Consider the following 19,088-nt stretch of genomic DNA (forward strand, 5'->3'; position numbering starts at 1 on the left):
ATAATACAATTATTGAAGAGCGTATCAAACCAAAAAGGACCTAAAGTATAGCCAAATCCGGACGATAAATCGGAGCTTTCCATGACTGTTATGTAATATATGTTTCACAGATGACAACAGATATGTTCCAATTGTCGTAACTTATCTCGTCCTCTTCTCCTCGAATGTGAGCAATAAAACGAATGTCATATGTGGAGCAGGATCTGCTTACCCTTCCGGAGCACCTGAGATCCGTGACCCCGTATTTGGTTGGGTTCGTGCTGCTCAGTCTTTAGTTTTCTATGTTGCGTTTTGAAAACTGGTTTTTTTTTTTGTCTTTTCATCGTTTTTCTTGTCATTGTCAGTCTTGTTTTCGACTTATGAGTTTGAATATCACTTTGGTATGTTTCGCCTCTCTTTTGGTGTAATTCATCAATAAATTAAATAAACCGAAATCGAAAAAAAATGTAGGACATGATTGTCTCAAACTTGTTTGCTGGTTTGGTGTATTTACAATGCCGCAACCCCAAAAAATCTCAGTGTGAAATGATATTATTAAAATTAAATGTCTGCCTATCGACTCACACTTTCACAATAAATCCGGCATTACGTACGGGTCCATACCCATTTATTTGAGTCTCTGTTTTTTCAACTTACAAATACATTTAAAATATCAGTTGAAATTTAAAAAAAGAAATAAGACAGTTTCCCTTTTAATCAATCCTGTTATTTTCATTTGATATATAAAAAAAATATGCAGGCAACAAAGGGCATGAGCCGAACAAGGACAGACAAAACATAAGTCAAACACTAATCATAACACTGATTACTCTGAAACACACAGGTTTAAATTACTAACCCCCACAAAAAATACAGTGGTGAATCCAGTGTCCCCTGGAAGAAAAAGCAGTTCTTGCAGTGGCGGATCCAGGTGGGGTTCCGGGGGTTGGAGGTTGGAACCCCCTTTTTCGACGATCAATGCATTTGAATGGGGACAAATGGTTGGAATCCCCCTCCCCCTTTTATCCCGGGTTGGAACCCCCCTTTTAAAAATGGCTGGATCCGCCCCTGTCTTGGTCCACTACTGGCATCCCGTCGGTGTGATTGTTGGGTGTACTCGAATTGTGAAAAGAATCGTACGGCAAATCATTCGTATAAAACCGTTACGGGAAATACGCCTTTTAAGCATCAATCTAAAATAAAATGCACAGCATAATTTTCAATGAATCGCTGAAGCTTGGTGGCCCATCTGAAAAGGTGGCTACTTAGCCTGAGACTACTATAAGTCTCAGCTTGAGCATATGGCTATACTGGTAGTCAGTCAGTATTGACTCTTAGTTATAACAGTCCCAGCGAGGATTTGTATGTTATAGTACTATACAAATCCTTGCTCCCAGTAAAAACTAAGAACACAAATGAAAATGTTAAATAGAGAAAACATTGTAAATAATTGTACAAATAAGACTGATCTCAAACATGTATAATTACATAATGACAACTGACAATATTATTGATTTTCTTTATAACATATGCAAACTCGCCTTCCATATTGTGACGTCACGTGATACAGTGAGAAAAGTGTTGAATGAGAAAAGCCTTACAAATACACAAATGACTTGAGAGGGACATACAAATTTCTGTTGACAATTTTTTCCGTAGGGACATAATGCCGTTGTTCGGAAAGAAGAATGACGGTGAAAAGAAGCACCCAGGAAAAGAATCGGACATTAAAAGGAGATACGAATTTAAGAAAAAGCTCGGAACGTAAGTCATTTTCTCAACAGACTATATATTACACATCCACCCATGAAAATAATACACGTTAGAAACTTTTACACTTAACATATTTAAAAAAAACAACTCATTTTTTGTCTAAAATATTCATTTCAATAATGAAAGTCAGTGTAGTGTATAATAAATTTGTCGAATAAATAGTTATCTAGTAAACGAGCACCTGTTTTTCCTGCTCATTCAACCGCAAAATATGTAAACAAAATTGTAGACTAGATACAGAACGGTCTTTGAGCTCAGTATTTCAACTTGAAAATTGATTTTTATTGACCAATTTTAATGTATCACATAATATCTACAATGTATTAATGAAAATACCTTCTAATGTGTGAAATCTTATTTAATTTATCTAGTGATCCATGCTTGAATGCCAATTAAAATAATCTGGGAACAGTATATCTATATATATATATGTTCCTAAAAATAATGTACAGAAGACTTTATAAATGAAAAGAAAAGCAGCTATTTTCACAAAAACTTGCAATAATAATTGAATTTGATTCTAAGATAAACTGAAACTTAATTCCCGACTTATGATTATAAATTAATAATCATAAGAATTTTTTGTGTAAAAATTAAGTCACAGCCCACATGTAACAAGTAGAGCAAGGACTTAGTATTAAACTGCCAGTGTTTGTATATTTCCAGTATTGATCATGTATGTGTATGGTCTCAGTAATATAGAGATGTATTCTCCATGTAGTTTAAAAATATATATATAGCAATTTTAGTGATTTTGAAAAGAGCATTTAAAATCTTGATGAAGGATAACTGGATGTGCTGGCATTGTCATACATGTATTTAAATGTATATTTCCTAGGGCACATTGTAGTAACAACTTCATTTGTGGTCTCATTGAACTGTCGTCTTCTAAAGTTGTGATAATGTAGGTTTGATCCCTAGTGAGGCCAAACAAAAGACTTAAAAATTGGTATTTGCTGCTTCTCTGTTAAGCATGCAAGATTTAGAAGTAATTAAAGCAAAGATTGGTAGGTTGCAGTTAGAATTATTGGACAAGGTAGGGCAACATGTCTTCCTCAAGACTGTTACCTTGTGAAATCCGTCTCAGCCTGTTGGTCTAAGCAGCATTTGTAATCATTTCCACAACAACATGTTCTTGTCTGTTATGTATGTTTGCCATTGGACATTAAACACAAATCCATTGATCCATTGTGATAACACCAAACCCAGCACATGAATTATATATTTATGCAAAGAAAATGTTAATTATTTTGTTATGAAATTTTATTATTTAAAAAAATTGAATTAATTTTTTTTTTACGGGAGGTGGGAGGGGAGGGGGGTGTAGTTTTATGGACACATAAACACTCAAGTACAATGTATAAAGTACCGTCTTATAAAATGAGCATTCGTCCAGATTTTGAAGTGATAGCTGACCAATTGCAAACTTGCCTTAGATTCTGAAATGAAATAGGTTTAACATCAAACATTACAAATGAAAAAAAGTTAAAATATCATAATTTTGCAAATCAATTATAATAACATAAATAGTTTACAGGAATTAAAGATGATATCACTATAGGTTAGCATTGTAACATAATAGTACTGGTTTCCTAGAAAGGATATAAAATTGTTTAAGGATGTAATTTTCAAGACTCAGGATATTGACTCTGTAAAAAGATTTGTTACTGTTGCGTTATCTATAATTGTAGTAGTGGTATTTCTAAGAATTTAAATATACATATAGTAAATGAATTATGGTCAAACAATCCTATTTAATATTTAAGTGATACATGGATAGCATGTACCACTATAAATTTTAAAGGGAACTTCCCAAGTAAGACGAAATAATACTTGTTTTGTTATATATATTTCTGCAATTTGTTATTTGATAATAGTGAATTCACTGTAAACAGCAGAATTACAGGAAATAATTTTTCTTACTTCAAATTATAATTATTAATCTTATTTCATGTAAAGTGAAATAGAGCATTCAGAAATAACTGCATTCAAAGCACTTTTCTGAATAAAACCATCACAGGCAATAGTTTGGAACATGTATCAATACTTTGTTGTACATATGAGCAATGGAAACAAAATGGGCTTCACAGATCAGGTTCATCTTTGCCTGATGATAATTGTATAGAAAATTTCCTCAGATTGACAGGTATATTCAGATGAACTCTACACGTAGGTCTTTTTTTATGCATAGCAGCTTCAAATGAAAACTGCATAGTAACATTGGCCATAATAAGACAAAGCTTTTAATACAGAATTGATTTTTTTACAAAATTAAAAAATGTTTTAAACTGTGCATTAAAAATTTTTAAATATTAAGAGAATGCAGAAATGTAAAATTGTTATAAAAGCTGTATAAGTAGAATTAACCTCTATAGAACAGTGGATCAATTGTCTCAACAAGCTGTTCTGACTGACATGACTGATTTGAAAGGGGAGTTTTATCCTCTAAATGACCAATAATTTCCTGTTTTAATAAAAGCAACATATTAGACGTGTATGATTTTATTCTAGCAGGGACAGATTAAGAGGGAGCTGGAATGGTCTTTTAATGTGTATCTTAATACTGAAAGAAAAATAACAAAGTGTAGTTTTCTTTAAGAATTTGAAATGAAATGAAAATACAACTCTTTCTTAGTTTTTTAAAAGCCAAGGATGTGAATCATATCTAGTTCTACTTATGAAAAAATTCCAACAAATATTTCAGTTTATGGTAAGTGTTATATACTTTAAATATAAAGCATATGATGCATTATGTTTTACCATTAAAAAGTAAAATCACAAAAATACTGAACTCCGAGGAAAATTCAAAAAGGAAAGTCCCCAATCAAATGGCAAAATCAAAAAAACAAACACATCAAACGAATGGGTAACAACTGACATATTCCTGACTTGGTACAGGCATTTTCTTATGTAGAAAATGGTGGATTGAACCTGGTTTTATAGCTAACGAAACCTCTCACTTGTATGACAGTCGCATCAATGCAACATTATAAGTGATGAGCAGGAGTTTTTAGTTTTGTAAATTATAAAACCATAAACCATAAACAGTTGTATGTATTATTTGAAAAAAAATGTGATTTATCACTATGACATTAAAAACAAAATCTCATATTAACAAGATTTTAAAGTTTTAGATACTCAATTTGACACATTTCAGCTTGTTAGGCAAAAACCAAGTATAATGTTCCCCCTCATTCACTTTAATAGTACTACATACTAGTAGTTGGTTTTATTTACAGGTAGTTTTGGATTAAAAAGACTTAACAGTGTCCAGAAAATTTGGCGTTTTTATTTCAGAGGATTTAGAATTCCTAATTGATTATTAAATAAAGAATGCTGATCCATTATCAGGTTAAAAGTTGTAAAATGTATTGTCAGAAAACACTGAAACGTACTTATACATGTTATACATGTAACTCGGTCATACATGTATAGAATAGTCCGTTATGTTAGAAAGGACAAGTTTCACAATTAACAAAATATGGCCTTGAATTCCATCTTTATCATAAAATATCAGAAAGGCCTTAATCTGGTTGTGAAATGGATATAATTCAAAAGCCTTAAATGTTAGGTAAAACAAATCTCTTCATAATAAAACAATAAGTGGTGTTACATCTTACAAAGTCTATCCAAATCATTTAGCAAAGAATTCCGTTCAGGGGCCGTCTTAAACTTGCAGTGAGGTGAAAGTTTTTATGCCCCCACAGTAGCAGAGGGGGCATTAAGTTTTACCCTTGTCCGTCTGTACGTCTAGAAATTGGTTTCCGCTCTCTAACTTTAGTTTTCCTCAACCAAATAGGATGAAACTTATACACAATGCTTATTACCACAAAACACAGATTTAATTTGAATTTTGGTGGCGTCACTTTTACCATTCTAGAGTTATGCCCCTTTACAAATGGAAAAAATGCTGAATTTTCTGTTTCCGTTCTCTAACTTAAGTTTGCCTCAACCAAATGTTATGAAACTTATACACAATGCTTATTACCACAAAACACAAGTAAAGTTTGAATTTGGGTGGCATCACTTGTACCATTCTAGAGTTATGCCACTTTACAAATGGAAAAGTTGTTGAATTTTTCGTTTCCGTTCTCTAACTTAAGTTTGCCTCAACAAAATGTTATGAAACTTACACACAATGCTTATTACCACAAAACACAGATCAAGTTTGAATTTTGGTGGTGTCACTTTTACCATTCTAGAGTTATACCCTTTACAAATGGAAAAAATGCTGAATTTTTCGCTTCGACTCTCTTACTTAAGTTTGCCTCAACCAAATGTTATGACATTAATACACAATGCCTATTACCACAAAACACAGATTAAGTTTGAATTTTGGTGGAGTCACTTTTACCATTCTAGAGTTATGTCCCTTTTCAAATGGAAAAAATTGCTCTACACAATGTTTGTTACCACAATACACAGATCAAGTTTTAATTTTGGTAGCATTACTTTTACCGTTCTTGAGTTATTTCCCTTTATAATGTTGTAAGCAAGTGGGGGCATCATCTGTGTCCCATGGACACATTCCCCATTTATTTTTAGTCCGTGTTGAAGGCCTCACTGTGACTTTGAGATGAAGAACAGCAGTAAAAGCGCTGTTCCTTTGCTTTTTGTGTGTTTTTTTGCTGTGCTTGTGCTTGTTTTATGTCATGGATGGATATCCCATGTCCTTTACTTTAATGCTCCCGCCACAGTGGAGGGGGCATTAAGTGTTACCCTTGTCCGTCTGTACGTCCCTACATCCCGAAATTGGTTTCCTTTCTCTAACTTTAGTTTGCCTCAACCAAATGCTATGAAACTTACACACAATGCTTATTATCATAAAACACAGATCAATTTCGAATTTGGTTGGTGACAGTGTCACTTTTATCGTTCTAGAGTTATGCCCCTTTACAGATAGAAAAATTGCTGAATTTTTCATTTCCATTCTTAAAATTAAGTTTGCCTCAATCAAATGTTATGAAACTTATATACAATGCTAATTACAACAAAACTCAGATCAAGTTCAAATTTGGGTGGCGTCACTTTTACCACTCTTGAGTTATGTCCCTTTATAAGGTTATAAGCACATTCTCCATTTTCTTTTATAGATTCCAAAGTTAGCAGATTTTGGAGATATTGTCAAAATTCAACAAATTTGTGCATTTTTCGGATGGTAAAGCTTTAGGTAAAACCTTGGGCACAACATACAATCCAAAATGTTCTATAACCTAAATGTGCCATGGTTAATATTAAAACCCTAGACATAAACATTTTCTGGATCAGTGAAGGCGGTCACAGTATTTGAAGTTACAACACAAATAATGCGTATATTAAATCACTATATTTATAATATGAGGTGCCAAAAAAAAGTGATTTTGCATTAATACGTACATCATAAATATTTCTATGTGAAATTTAAAACATTTTTGCCTGATTTAAAATACATTAAAATCTTAAGGCCAGTTTTAGCTTCATGAACCTACTCAGTTAAAAGAAAAAACCCAGCTGTTTTAATTTATAATATATGTACATTTTGTATTAACAGAGAATACAGAATAAGCATGCACATTAAATTGTCAGATAGCTGATTATATAATTTATCTATACGATACCTGATTGTAGATTGGTCATCTTGTTATATGTATTATAATGATAATAGGATTGCATAGGTATTTGTCACTGGTATACAAAATGCATCTAATTGTTATTTGTTTTAAATTAATTAAATTTGACAGTTTTGACCTTTGATGTCTTTCTAAAACATGTTGTTTTAAAGATTATTTTATTTCACAAACATTTGTATTTCATTTTGACACTATGAAATAACGGGTTCAACAAATTTATAAAAAGTCAAGTAAGAAATAAACATAGTATTACAACATGTATAAAAACTCTGCCACATGCATTTACATATATGAAGACGTGCCTCTTGGCATTTATACTGTTTAAACTTACATTTAGGGTTAAAGACCTGCTTTAGCTATTATTATCAAGTACCTCAACATGTGCATAAAAGTTGAAGGAATTTTTTTGCAAATTCGGTTTATTTGCTGAAATACATGTAAGCTAAAATTAGCACCCCTCGAAAATAACCTGCTATACTGTATATTTCAACAACATATAATTTAATATACATGTACACAAGAATTACTGAACAACAGGTTGGGTTTGAATTTGACATATTTTACAATAATTAATATAATGCATTTTATAGTACAGAAAATGACAAATTTCAGGTTGAATATATTTATTTGTTTATATTAGTTATCTTTTTTGTTTGTTTGGTGAATCTTGTCGTCTTTTTATGTCATGGATAATTGTGTCTCAGGAGCTTCGGAGACATTCTTATTTTCAAAAAGTACATGTATACACAGTTTTTATACGACCGCAAAAAAATTTTGTGGTCGTATATTGGTATGACGTTGGCGTCGTCGTCGTCCGGCGTCGTCGTCGTCCGGCGTCGTCCGAATACACAATGGTTTTCGCACTCTAACTTTAGTTTAAGTGAATGGATCTCTATGAAATTTTACCATAAGGTTCAATACCACAATAGGAAGGTGGGGATTGATTTTGGGGGTTATGGTACCAACAGTTAAATAATTAGGGGCCAAAAAGGGGCCGAAAATAAGCATTTTTGTAACTTCCAGACATAACTTGTGTGTTATTGTATGGATCTCTTTGACATTGTACTACAAGATTCCATATCACAAAGGGTCGATGATGGGATTGATTTTGGGGTTAATTTCCTCGAAATTTTAGGAATAAGGGGCCAAAAGGGGGCAAAAAACAAGCATTTTTCTAGTTTCATGACAATAACTTGTGTGTAAGTGTATGGATCTTTCTGAAATTTTACTACAAGGTTCCATTTCGCAAGGGGAAAGCTGGAATTGAGTTTTGTGGTAATTGCCCAAACCGTTTAGTAATAAGGGGCCTAAAAAGGGGTGAAAAATAAGCATTTTTTAGTTTCTAGACAATAACTTGTGTTCAAGTGTATGGATCTCTCTAAAATTGTATTACAAGGTACCATACCACAAAGGCAAGGCTGTTATTGAGCTTGGTTTGGGGGGGAAGGGGGGTGATGAATCATAGGGGGGGGGGGGTCAAAAAAGGGGTAATTATTTTTTTTCGTTTAAGGAATAAGGGGAAAAAAGGTTAAAAAACTAGGGTTTCCATTTTAATAGACAAATAATTGAGTAAAGAACATTATTTAAAAGCAGTGTAAGGTTGGTAATTCAAACTCATTTAAATATCTCACCTGCACTATGTTTGAATTATGTAAATTGGAAATTTGCCAATTATTTTAGTATAATAAACTTCATTGGAAATTTGCCAATATAAAGTTTTGCTGATGAAGGTTTTTTGTTTACCTTTAGTCTGACTATGATGTCATTTTCTATTTTAATAGCCTTATGATGTAGTTAAATTTTTTTTAATACTTTTATGATGTATTTTAATGTGCTTTTATGGTTGCAAATTTATTGTTTTAATATAATAAACTCCATTGGAAATTTACCAATAGTTTGTTTATTTTTAGCTATGACTATGATGTCATTTTCTATTTAATTTTAAGGTTACAAATTAATTTCAGTTTTAAATATTATTGTAAAATGTTTGCCCAAAACATTTATTAATAAGTGGCCAAAAAAGGGGGCAAAAATAAGCATTTTTTTAGTTTCCAGACATTAACTTGTGTTCAAGTGTATGGATTTCTCTGAAATTGTACTTAAAGGTACCATACCACAAAGGGAAGTGGGTCAAAAAAATTTTGGGGGGGTGTGATTTTTTTTCCTTTTTTTTTTCTTTAAAATTTTCCATTTTAAGTTGGTTAATTCTGATCACAAAGAGAAAGTTGGAATTGAGTTTGGGGGATAATTGCTCAAATGTTTAGGAATAAGGGGCTAAAAAAGGGGTTAAAAATAAGCATTTTTTTTTAGTTTCCAACAATTAATTGAGTTTAAGTAATTGGATCTCTGTGAAATTGTACTGCAAGGTACCATACCACAAACTGAAGGCTGGGATTGAGTTTGGGGGGGCGTGATGTGTGAAAATTTTCCACTTAAAGTTGGTTAATTATTTCTGATTTAGATATAAAAGCAAATAATAATGATGTGGTTTGATTTTATCAAAAACTTAAATTGAAGTTATGTATATTGTAAATTTAGGTTACATTGGAATTTAAGAATTGGCTTTGGGGTAGGGTTATGGCTCAAACCTTTAAATAATAAGGGAAAAAAAGGTGAAAAAACAAGGGTTTCCAGGTTAATAGACAAATAAGTACAAAACATTATTTAAAAGCAGTGTAAGGTTGGTAATTCAAACTCATTTAAATATCTCACTTACACTGCTTTTAAATTATGTAAATTGGAAATTTGCCAATAACTTTATTGTTAATAAATGCATTGGAAATTTGCCAACAATTTTAGTATAATAAACTTCATTGGAAATTTGCCAATATAAAATTTTGCTGATGAAGGTTTTTTGTTTACCTTTAGCCTTGACTATGAAGTCATTTTCTATTTTTACATCGCGATGACCTTGAGGTCATTCCGATGTATTGCTATCGCCTAGATTTCCATTATGTAAATTAGTTTTGGGTTTGTAACCGATCTATAAAAATGATAAATACGCGCACAGAAACGAGTGCAAAATAACATTCCTTATCGTTTGATATAAATACATCTCTTTAATGAATACTGATAAAAATATTTTTGTTTACAACATAAATTAATAATATGAAAATGTTTTGTAGTTAAATATATATATATATATAAGTAAAAAATCATTGATAATATCAATGCACACGTACCGAAAAATTGTGATCACGCATGCGGAAGAATATCTCAAAGAACCTTTTGTGACAATACCGGCAAGGACCGGTAACTCTGTAATTGTTTTTGCGGGAAAATATGAATAAAATTGAGAATGGAAATGGGGAATGTGTCAAAGAGACAAAAACCCGACCATAGATCAGACAACAGACGAAGGCCACCAATGGGTCTTCAATGCAGCGAGAAACTCCCGAACCCGGAGTCGTCCTTCAGCTGGCCCCTAAACAAATATGTATACTAGTTCAGTGATAATGGACGTCATACTTAACTCCAAATTATACACAAGAAACTAAAATTAAAAATGACACAAGACTAACAAAGGCCAGAGGCTCCTGACTTGGAACAGGCGTATGAATGCCTACTCGTATCCAATCTTTAAGAAAAATCGAATGTCAACCATGCACTTGCATTGCACTATTATTAGAATAGTAGAATAGAATGATATACAAACGGATGGAAATCATATATACATGTAACTGTTATTTTAATATGATATATAACAACAAATCAGTGTGTACTGATTTGTATCACTACAATATAATAGTTATTACGGTGAAGTTGAATTTCCTGTCATTTATTCATCATCCCCGCACGAACTTGTCTCAAAAAAAAATTTATCTGTTCATTAACCTCAGTTTCAGGTAAAGAGATATGTGATTTTTTTCTGAGACAAGTGCTTTTGACCATCCACAAGAACTTGTGGTCATCCGATGTTCAGTACTTCAGTACTTTGATTATAGCCTTATGATGTAGTTGAATTATTTAATACTTTTATGATGTGTTTAAATGGGGTTTTATGGTTGCAAATTTATTGTTTTAGTTTAATAAACTCCATTTAAAATTTGGTAATAAAAAAAATTTTTGTTTATTTTTAGCTATGATTATGATGTCATTTTCTATTTTACTTTTATGGTTGCAAAGAAATTTTTATTTTTAGATATTACTGTTAAATGATGCTGATTAAGGTTTTTGCTATGTTTAGCCATGACTATGATGTCATTTTCTATTTTAATATCTGTCATGATGTATTTAAATGGGCTTTTATGGTTACAAAGGAATTTTATTTTTAGATATTACTGGAAAATGTTGCTGATTAAGGATTTTGTTTATTTTTAGCCATGACTATGATGTCATTTTCTATTTTAATACCTTTATTATGTAATTTCCATTTTTAGATATTACTGTTAAATGATGCTGATTGAGGGTTTGAATGCTGGGATTGATTTTGGGGGTAATTGCCTCCAAATTTTAGGAATTAGGGGGCAAAAAACAAGCATTTTTCTAGTTTCATGACAATAACTTGTGTGTAAGTGTATGGATATTTATGAAATTGTACTACAAGGTTCCATATCACAAAGGGAAAGCTGGAATTGAGTTTGGGGGTACTTGCCCAAAACGTTTAGGAATAAGGGGCCAAAAATAAGCATTTTTCTAGTTTCCAGACAATAACTTGTGTTCAAGTGTATGGATCTCTCTGAAATTGTACTGCAAGGTACCATACCACAAAGGGAAGGCTGGGATTGTTTTTGGGGGTAATTGTCTCAAAATGTTAGGAATTAGGGGCCATAAAGGGGCAAAAAAACAAGCATTTTTCTAGTTTCATGACAATAACTTGTGTGTAAGTGTATGGATCTTTATGACATTGTACTGCAAGGTTCCATATCACAAAGGGAAAGCTGAGTTTGAGTTTGGGGGTAATTGCCCTAAACTTTTAGGAATTTGGGGCCAAAAAGGTGCAAAAAACCCAAGCATTTTTCTAGTTTCCAGACAATAATTTGTGTTCAAGTGTATGGATCTCTCTGAAATTGTACTGCAAGGTACCATACCACAAAGGGAAGGCTGGGATTGAGTTTGGGGGTGATGAATCATAAGGGGGTTTCAAAAAATTTGGGGGGGGATTTTTTTTTCCTTTTTTTTCTTTAAAATTTTCCATTTTAAATTGGTTATTTCTGATTTATATATAAAAGCAAATAATAATGATATGGTTTGAATAGGTAAATTAACAAAATTTTAAGTTCTTAGACTACTTTCATTCTGTGTGAGAAACCTATGCTGTGTCAAATATTTAATTACAATCCAAATTCAGTGCTGTATCAAGCTTGAATGTTGTGTCCATACTTGCCCCAACTGTTCAGGGTTCGACCTCTGCGGTCGTATCAAGCTGCGCCCCAGCGGAGCATTTTATTTCCTTAAGTCATGGCCAGAAAACTGTGGAGTGAGTAAATGATTTTCCTAGACTTCAAGGTACATATACTGAGATTAATTTTTCTAGTTAACATGCAGGTTCCTCATGCATCTGAAGGTGAATTGAAATATTGTGTTGAGCCTGGTATGGTTATCACATTTACAGTATTTTAGACAAAAATTTTCGAACATTTCTATAGGGTTGAGTCTTTTCTCTTTGGTAAGTTTGTTTTAAGTGGAACCTAATGTTAAAGGTCTTTCTCTAGAAGAATAAAGAGGAAAGAAAGTACACATGAAGCTGATTCTATCCAACTTAAAAGAAATTTACACTTAATTCTTGTCTTAGTAATGAACAAATGTATTTGTTGTGATGAAATTACAGAAATCCTCTGTCAGATTGCAGAAATGTTGCTTTTTCTTGTCCAAAGTGGTTTTAAATTCAATTTTGTCGCACACTAAATCTGATTATATGATGAACAAATCTTGTTCTTATTTGTGTTTATAATCAGAATTTGTTGAAGCTTACATGGAAACAGGTCCACTTTGACACTGATCAATATTAGGGCATTCTTCATGTAATTTGTGACCATAGGGAAATTATAGTAATGAAAAATCAATGCTAATTACAAGGTACTTCTGACATTGGAAAATTTTACATCCAGCTTTCTTATTGTTAGTGCTTATATATTTGTAACCATTTGTAATCAACACTTTTCCTGCAGAATAAATTTTTATCGGTATTTGTTTATTTTCGATAATCCAGTTTATACAAGTCTTTGATCTATCCATTAAATTGTGTTTTATACGACCATGTATTGAAAATGAACATGTATTGATACTGATATTATGCTGTGATATCCATAATTTTGACGTAAAAAGGAAAACATTGGATAAGGTTGTAGATATCAGGATTTTTGAAATGACATTTGCTATTATTTCTTGTAGAAAATGGCTATAAATTCCAAATAATGTCAAATGTGTGACGCTAGTGATTCAAATTGTTTTCCTGAAAGTCTTGGATATGCATGTTCTATATCTGACAATGTCTGATGTGAGGAATGGTTTATCAAATATCTGATTTTAGTGAGTAGTAAAGCATGAAAAAAAATCATGTTTATTTTTATGGTTTTGTTTCATTCAGTTACAGAAAAGAATAAAAGAGTGAACATCAATGAAACATAAACATGTAGCAACCCAACAATACTAGGGAGCCACAACTGAACATCTGAAATCAGCAAATGGATAATGGATAGACAAATACAGTTGTAACCATATTTTTTGTTTGATCCACAGACTCATACTTGATAAACCTACATGTAATGATGGCCATTAATTGACTGGCTATAGGTACTAACTTCTACGTCATTTGGTCCCTGGTGGAGAGTTGTCTCATTGGCAGTCATACCACATTTTCTTATTTTTAAATGGACAAACTTGTATCTGTTGACAGTGAAATCAAGTACTTTTATTCTGAAGTTTTGTCAACTGTATATTTGAAAAGCTTTATTGCACATCCTTTTTCCTGAAAGTTCAGATTCAAAAATCAACAATATCGATGTGACAATGAAAAATCCTGGTTATATTCTGAAATGCTTTATATAGTCAAATCAAAGGTACATGTATAAATTATTTAAACTGTACTCCATAAAAATAATTAGTAAATAAATGAAAAATAAAATAAAAAGATTATTGTTTTATTATTTATTTGACCGCAGAGAATTAAATTCTGGTCTGGAAATAGACTGTAGTTTTCAGCTTTAGTGTTTGATGATCAAATGAATGAATAATAACTTGATGTTCTATGATCCAACTATTGATTGATCAGAAACATTTCTGTACAAGGTTTATTTAGACTCCAAAAGCATCTCCACACCATATGTCTCTTGTTTACTGATGTGACACTTTTGCTTGCAGCAAAATGATAGATTAATGTATGTAATTGCGTACTTCATCCTGCAGGATCAACTTGAGTTTCTCATTGAAATACACTTGTCTTTGTATTTTGACATTTATTTCTAAGAGTACTTTACCCATTAAGTGTTTAAACATTTCAAATTTGAAAACAGAGGGATATTGGTTAGGTGCTCAGGAGACAGATTAAAAGAGTTAACACCTATTTTGAATCAATTTTATACCCCTTCCACTAAGTAGCCATGGTATTCAGCTTTTATTGTTTCCGTCATTCTCTCCATCTGAAATCAAACAAGTTTGGACCTATTTTTCTGTATGCATACAGATATTACGCTTCCTGATGTGCAGATGGGCAATCATGCCCTCCTGGCATAGTTTTTCAATTTCTCTCTATATAATTATACTGAAATTATAGTCTCCATGCAATAATTCCTGTTCTTTCTCTCCACACAGCAATCCCTGTGCATATATTTTCTGGTCTCCCACAGAAAATATTGTCCTTGATCTGTGCTTTCACCACCTGTCACATTCATTGTCTACATACACCTTCACACCTTACAATGATACAATAAAGGTTGACTCCTTACCTAACAGAAAATCATATTAAATAACGAAAGCTTCAACCTATAATCTTTTGGTTAGTCAAATATAGATGTTAAACTTATGTGCATATCATTCTTTAATAGCTTATTGATACCCTTTCTGGATCATTCATTTTCAGTTAGATGATAAGTATATAACTTGCTTGATACTTAAGTTCAATATTTTATTGCTTCTACCTAATGATCCTTTGACAAATTATTGACATTGATTGGCCCTGAACAAAGTTGTAAGCCTTGGAGCTGGTTTTTATTACTCATTTTCTCATTCTTCCATAAATGATGGTCTTTCCATAGAGATTATTTCCCTTATTAGGGACATAAAATGAGAGTTATTTATGGCCAACTTGATTAACTCTAGTATGTTAACAGCATTTGTAGTTATTTTAGTTAATGACCTTCTGGGGGGAAGACCTTTTGACAATTCAAATGAATTAAGTGTCCAATGGGTTAGATTGCATTTACACTAGATATATGATTGCAATTGGACCCAATCACCAAATGCTTTAGTAGATTATACATGATTGTTTGTTTGTTGGTGTTGTCATTATTAGCACCCATGGCTATATCATTGAGGGCAGTTTTGATTGATTGAGGGAACCAGAGTACCCAGAGAGATTATAGATTGAGGGAGCCAGAGTACCCAGAGAGATTAAAGATTGAGGGAGCCAGAGTACCCAGAGAGATTAAAGATTGAGGGAGCCAGAGTACCCGAAGAGTATATTGATTGAGGGAACCAGAGTACCCAGAGAGATTATAAATTGAGCAACCCACAGTACCCAGAGAGTATATTGATTTAGGGAACCAGATTACCAGAGATTATAAATTGATTTAGGGAACCAGAGTACCCAGAGAGTTTATAAATGAGGAAACCAGAGTACCCAGAGAGCATATTGATTTAGGGAACAAGATTTTGCAAGGAAACTCCAAAGACAGCAAAATGTTGATTTAATTGTTTAGTATGAGTCTAGTATGCTTTATTTTTAGAAATATGTTGATTGCCTTCCAATGTGGAACTGTGGGATTTTTTTCTTTTTATTACAATGTACATTATAGGTCCCCATGGCCTTTTATTACCTTTGTCATTCAACTTGCCAAAATATAACAACGGTCCATCTTTAAGCTGAATTTTTTAAGTAAAGCAGAAATTGTTCAAAATGTTCAATGGGTTTTTTCCAACTGAATTATATATGATATCAGTTTACTATAGGCCTCTTGTCTTTACAATATTTTCCTGTTGTTTTCATATAGGGGTCATTTAAGTTTTACTTAAGTTAGTCTTGGTAGTTTCACATTGTCACATTTTATGTTATATATTATATATATTGTAGGCTGAGATGAGATCTTTGAAATAAAAAAAAATAAATCATAGATTACTGCGCTACTGCCAGTACATGTAGTATTATTTTGACTCTCCGCGATATAGCCTTTTTGGTGCTGAGGCAGCCTTTTTGTGCTGAGGCGGTGTAAAGCAAACACCAATCAATCAATCAATATTATTTTGATGATATTGATAACTAGCCATTTGTTGATAGATTGCTCAGATTTGTTTTATTTTTAGGCCCTTTTGAATGTGCATATGAAAATAAAATAAAAATTACAGGCCAGTACTTAGTATTATATACATTTTAAAAATTTTGTGACATCTATGATAGACTTTTTTCTTAAGTAGAAGTTGACTCAAATTGCAAAATCCTGAAGTACTGTTGCAGAGAATTCTGAAAATACTAAGCCTGCCAAGGTTATTTGTTTTACAAAGAACAGTTTTCGTTAAGTTTTGTAGATTAATCTAGACACTGATCCAAGTAATTCTGTCTCATCCTTAAGTTATAAATGACTAACAATTTACACTGCTATTATAAAATGCGAGTGTCATGAAAACTTGAGTGGCTCTGATCATATACTCTGAGGAGTATGAACCATTACCTAGTCAGAAAATCATTATTTTGTAGCGATCTTCATAGTAATAGACTGACAGAAAAGTCACAAAGTTTGCATGCTACTCATGTGAAATCTTCAAATTAGTCTGGTAAACTCTCAAAATAAGATTAGAAAGTGATTTTTTTCTCTTTCCATAGTTATTTATTTTCAGTGTATTATCAAATAAGGAGAAATGGGTTGTAAATCAATGAGACATTGCCCCAACAACAAAAGACATAAAACTAAAAAGACTTTATTTCAACACATCTGTCAATGACATATGTTGTGTCGAAAGTGATCAATTATGCCTTGTACAGTTAGAATCAGAAAGTACATTTTATAGATTATGACATAGTAGGGTTTAAATTGATTTGAATGTTCCTTGTACTTTTAGTGGCATCCTTCAGTTCTCAAATCTAACCTTAATATATACTATGATGGTTTACTTTTATAAATTTTGACTTGGATGGAGAGTTGTCTCATTGGCACTCATACCACATCTTCTTATATCTATTGTTAGTTAATGCATAACTTTTACAAAGTTTGATACCAGTTTTTTTATTAAAAAAATACAATTTTATGCTAGTGCACAATGAGAAAAAAACAAATAAACAACTTGTACTGTGAAAGTATAATGGTTTGTGGGGTACCAGATTTGTGGATTTTGGTATTCCCTCCAACCATTGAAGTAGTACCCAACAAAATAACAATTAACACTGTCTGTGTTAATCTAAAATCAAAGTACTGAAGTACTGAACATCAGATGACCGCAAGTTCTTGTGGATGGTCACAAGCACTTTTCTCAGAAATAAAAAACCACATCACTATACCTTAAGTGAGGTTAATGAACAGAGATATATTTTTTTCTGAGACAAGTTCGTGCGTGGATGATGAATAAATGACAGGGAATTCAACCTCACCGTAATAACTGTTATATTGTAGTGATACAAATCAGTACACTGGTTTGTTTTTATATATTGTATTACCGGGTAATATTTGTATATAACAGTTACATGTATATATAATTTTCATCCATTTCAATTTTGTATATCATTCTGTTCTACTATTCTAATAATAGTGCAGTGCAAGGTGGACACTCTTCTGTAATAATTCGATTTTTCCTAATAGATTGGATTTGAGTAGGCATTCATATTTTCCTACAAAACATTATTGAGATATTCTTCCGCATGCGTTAACACAATTTTTCTGTACGTGTGCATAGATATTTAAAATGATTTTTTACTTGTATATATATTTCTAACGACAAAACATTTTCATATTATTAATTTATGTTCTAAAAAAATATTTTTATGAGTATTCATTGAAGAAATGAATTTATAACAAGCGATAAGGAATATTATTTTGCACTCGATAATGTCCACGTATTTATAGATCGGTTACCAGTCAAAAACAAAAGTTACGTAAGTAGAAATCTCTGTGGCAACAATACATCAGAATGCCCTCACGGTCATCGTGATGTAAAATCATTGATTTAGAACCTATTGAATTAGCAATGTTTTCACAAACCACCATTGAACAAAATAAGGGAGGGGGAAGTAACTATAAATTTTACGATAAAAACAACCAAGCACGGCAGCCAGGCTCTCTTGTCTTCAAATGTTAATGTAAATTGGTTTCTGCCAAACATTTTTGCAGCTAACATTTTTTGTCTCAGTTTGACAGAGTCAAAATGCGAGACATAGGTATGCTGTTTCGGGCGTCGTTGGTGGCGTCAATGTATTAGTTTGTGATTAGGTCTAGTTTAAGGTGAACCACTAGTGGTTGGTCAATGATATTTGGTATGCAGTTGTATTAGCACTGGCACATCTCATTTCCATGGAGATTATTTGGCCCTGCCCCCTCAGTCATGGTCTATTGACTTCGAAACTTTTGCTTAGTTTACATGTAT

The 19,088-nt window shown here is 32.3% G+C and overlaps 1 protein-coding gene across 1 annotated transcript in view; it reads left to right on the forward strand.

The window, feature by feature from the left end:
- Positions 1 to 1,521: 1,521 nt before the first annotated feature.
- LOC127729639 (calcium/calmodulin-dependent protein kinase type 1-like) overlaps positions 1,522 to 19,088 on the forward strand; it is a 92,297-nt gene continuing 74,730 nt past the window's right edge. Inside the window, exon 1 of the mRNA XM_052237497.1 lies at positions 1,522 to 1,743. Within this exon, the coding sequence (XP_052093457.1) occupies positions 1,646 to 1,743 (98 nt within the window). The 5' untranslated portion in view covers positions 1,522 to 1,645. The remainder of the gene's footprint in view (positions 1,744 to 19,088) is intronic.

Source organism: Mytilus californianus, unplaced genomic scaffold (assembly GCF_021869535.1).
Source record: "Mytilus californianus isolate M0D057914Y unplaced genomic scaffold, xbMytCali1.0.p SCAF_1, whole genome shotgun sequence".
Taxonomy (NCBI): Eukaryota; Metazoa; Mollusca; class Bivalvia; order Mytilida; family Mytilidae; genus Mytilus; species Mytilus californianus.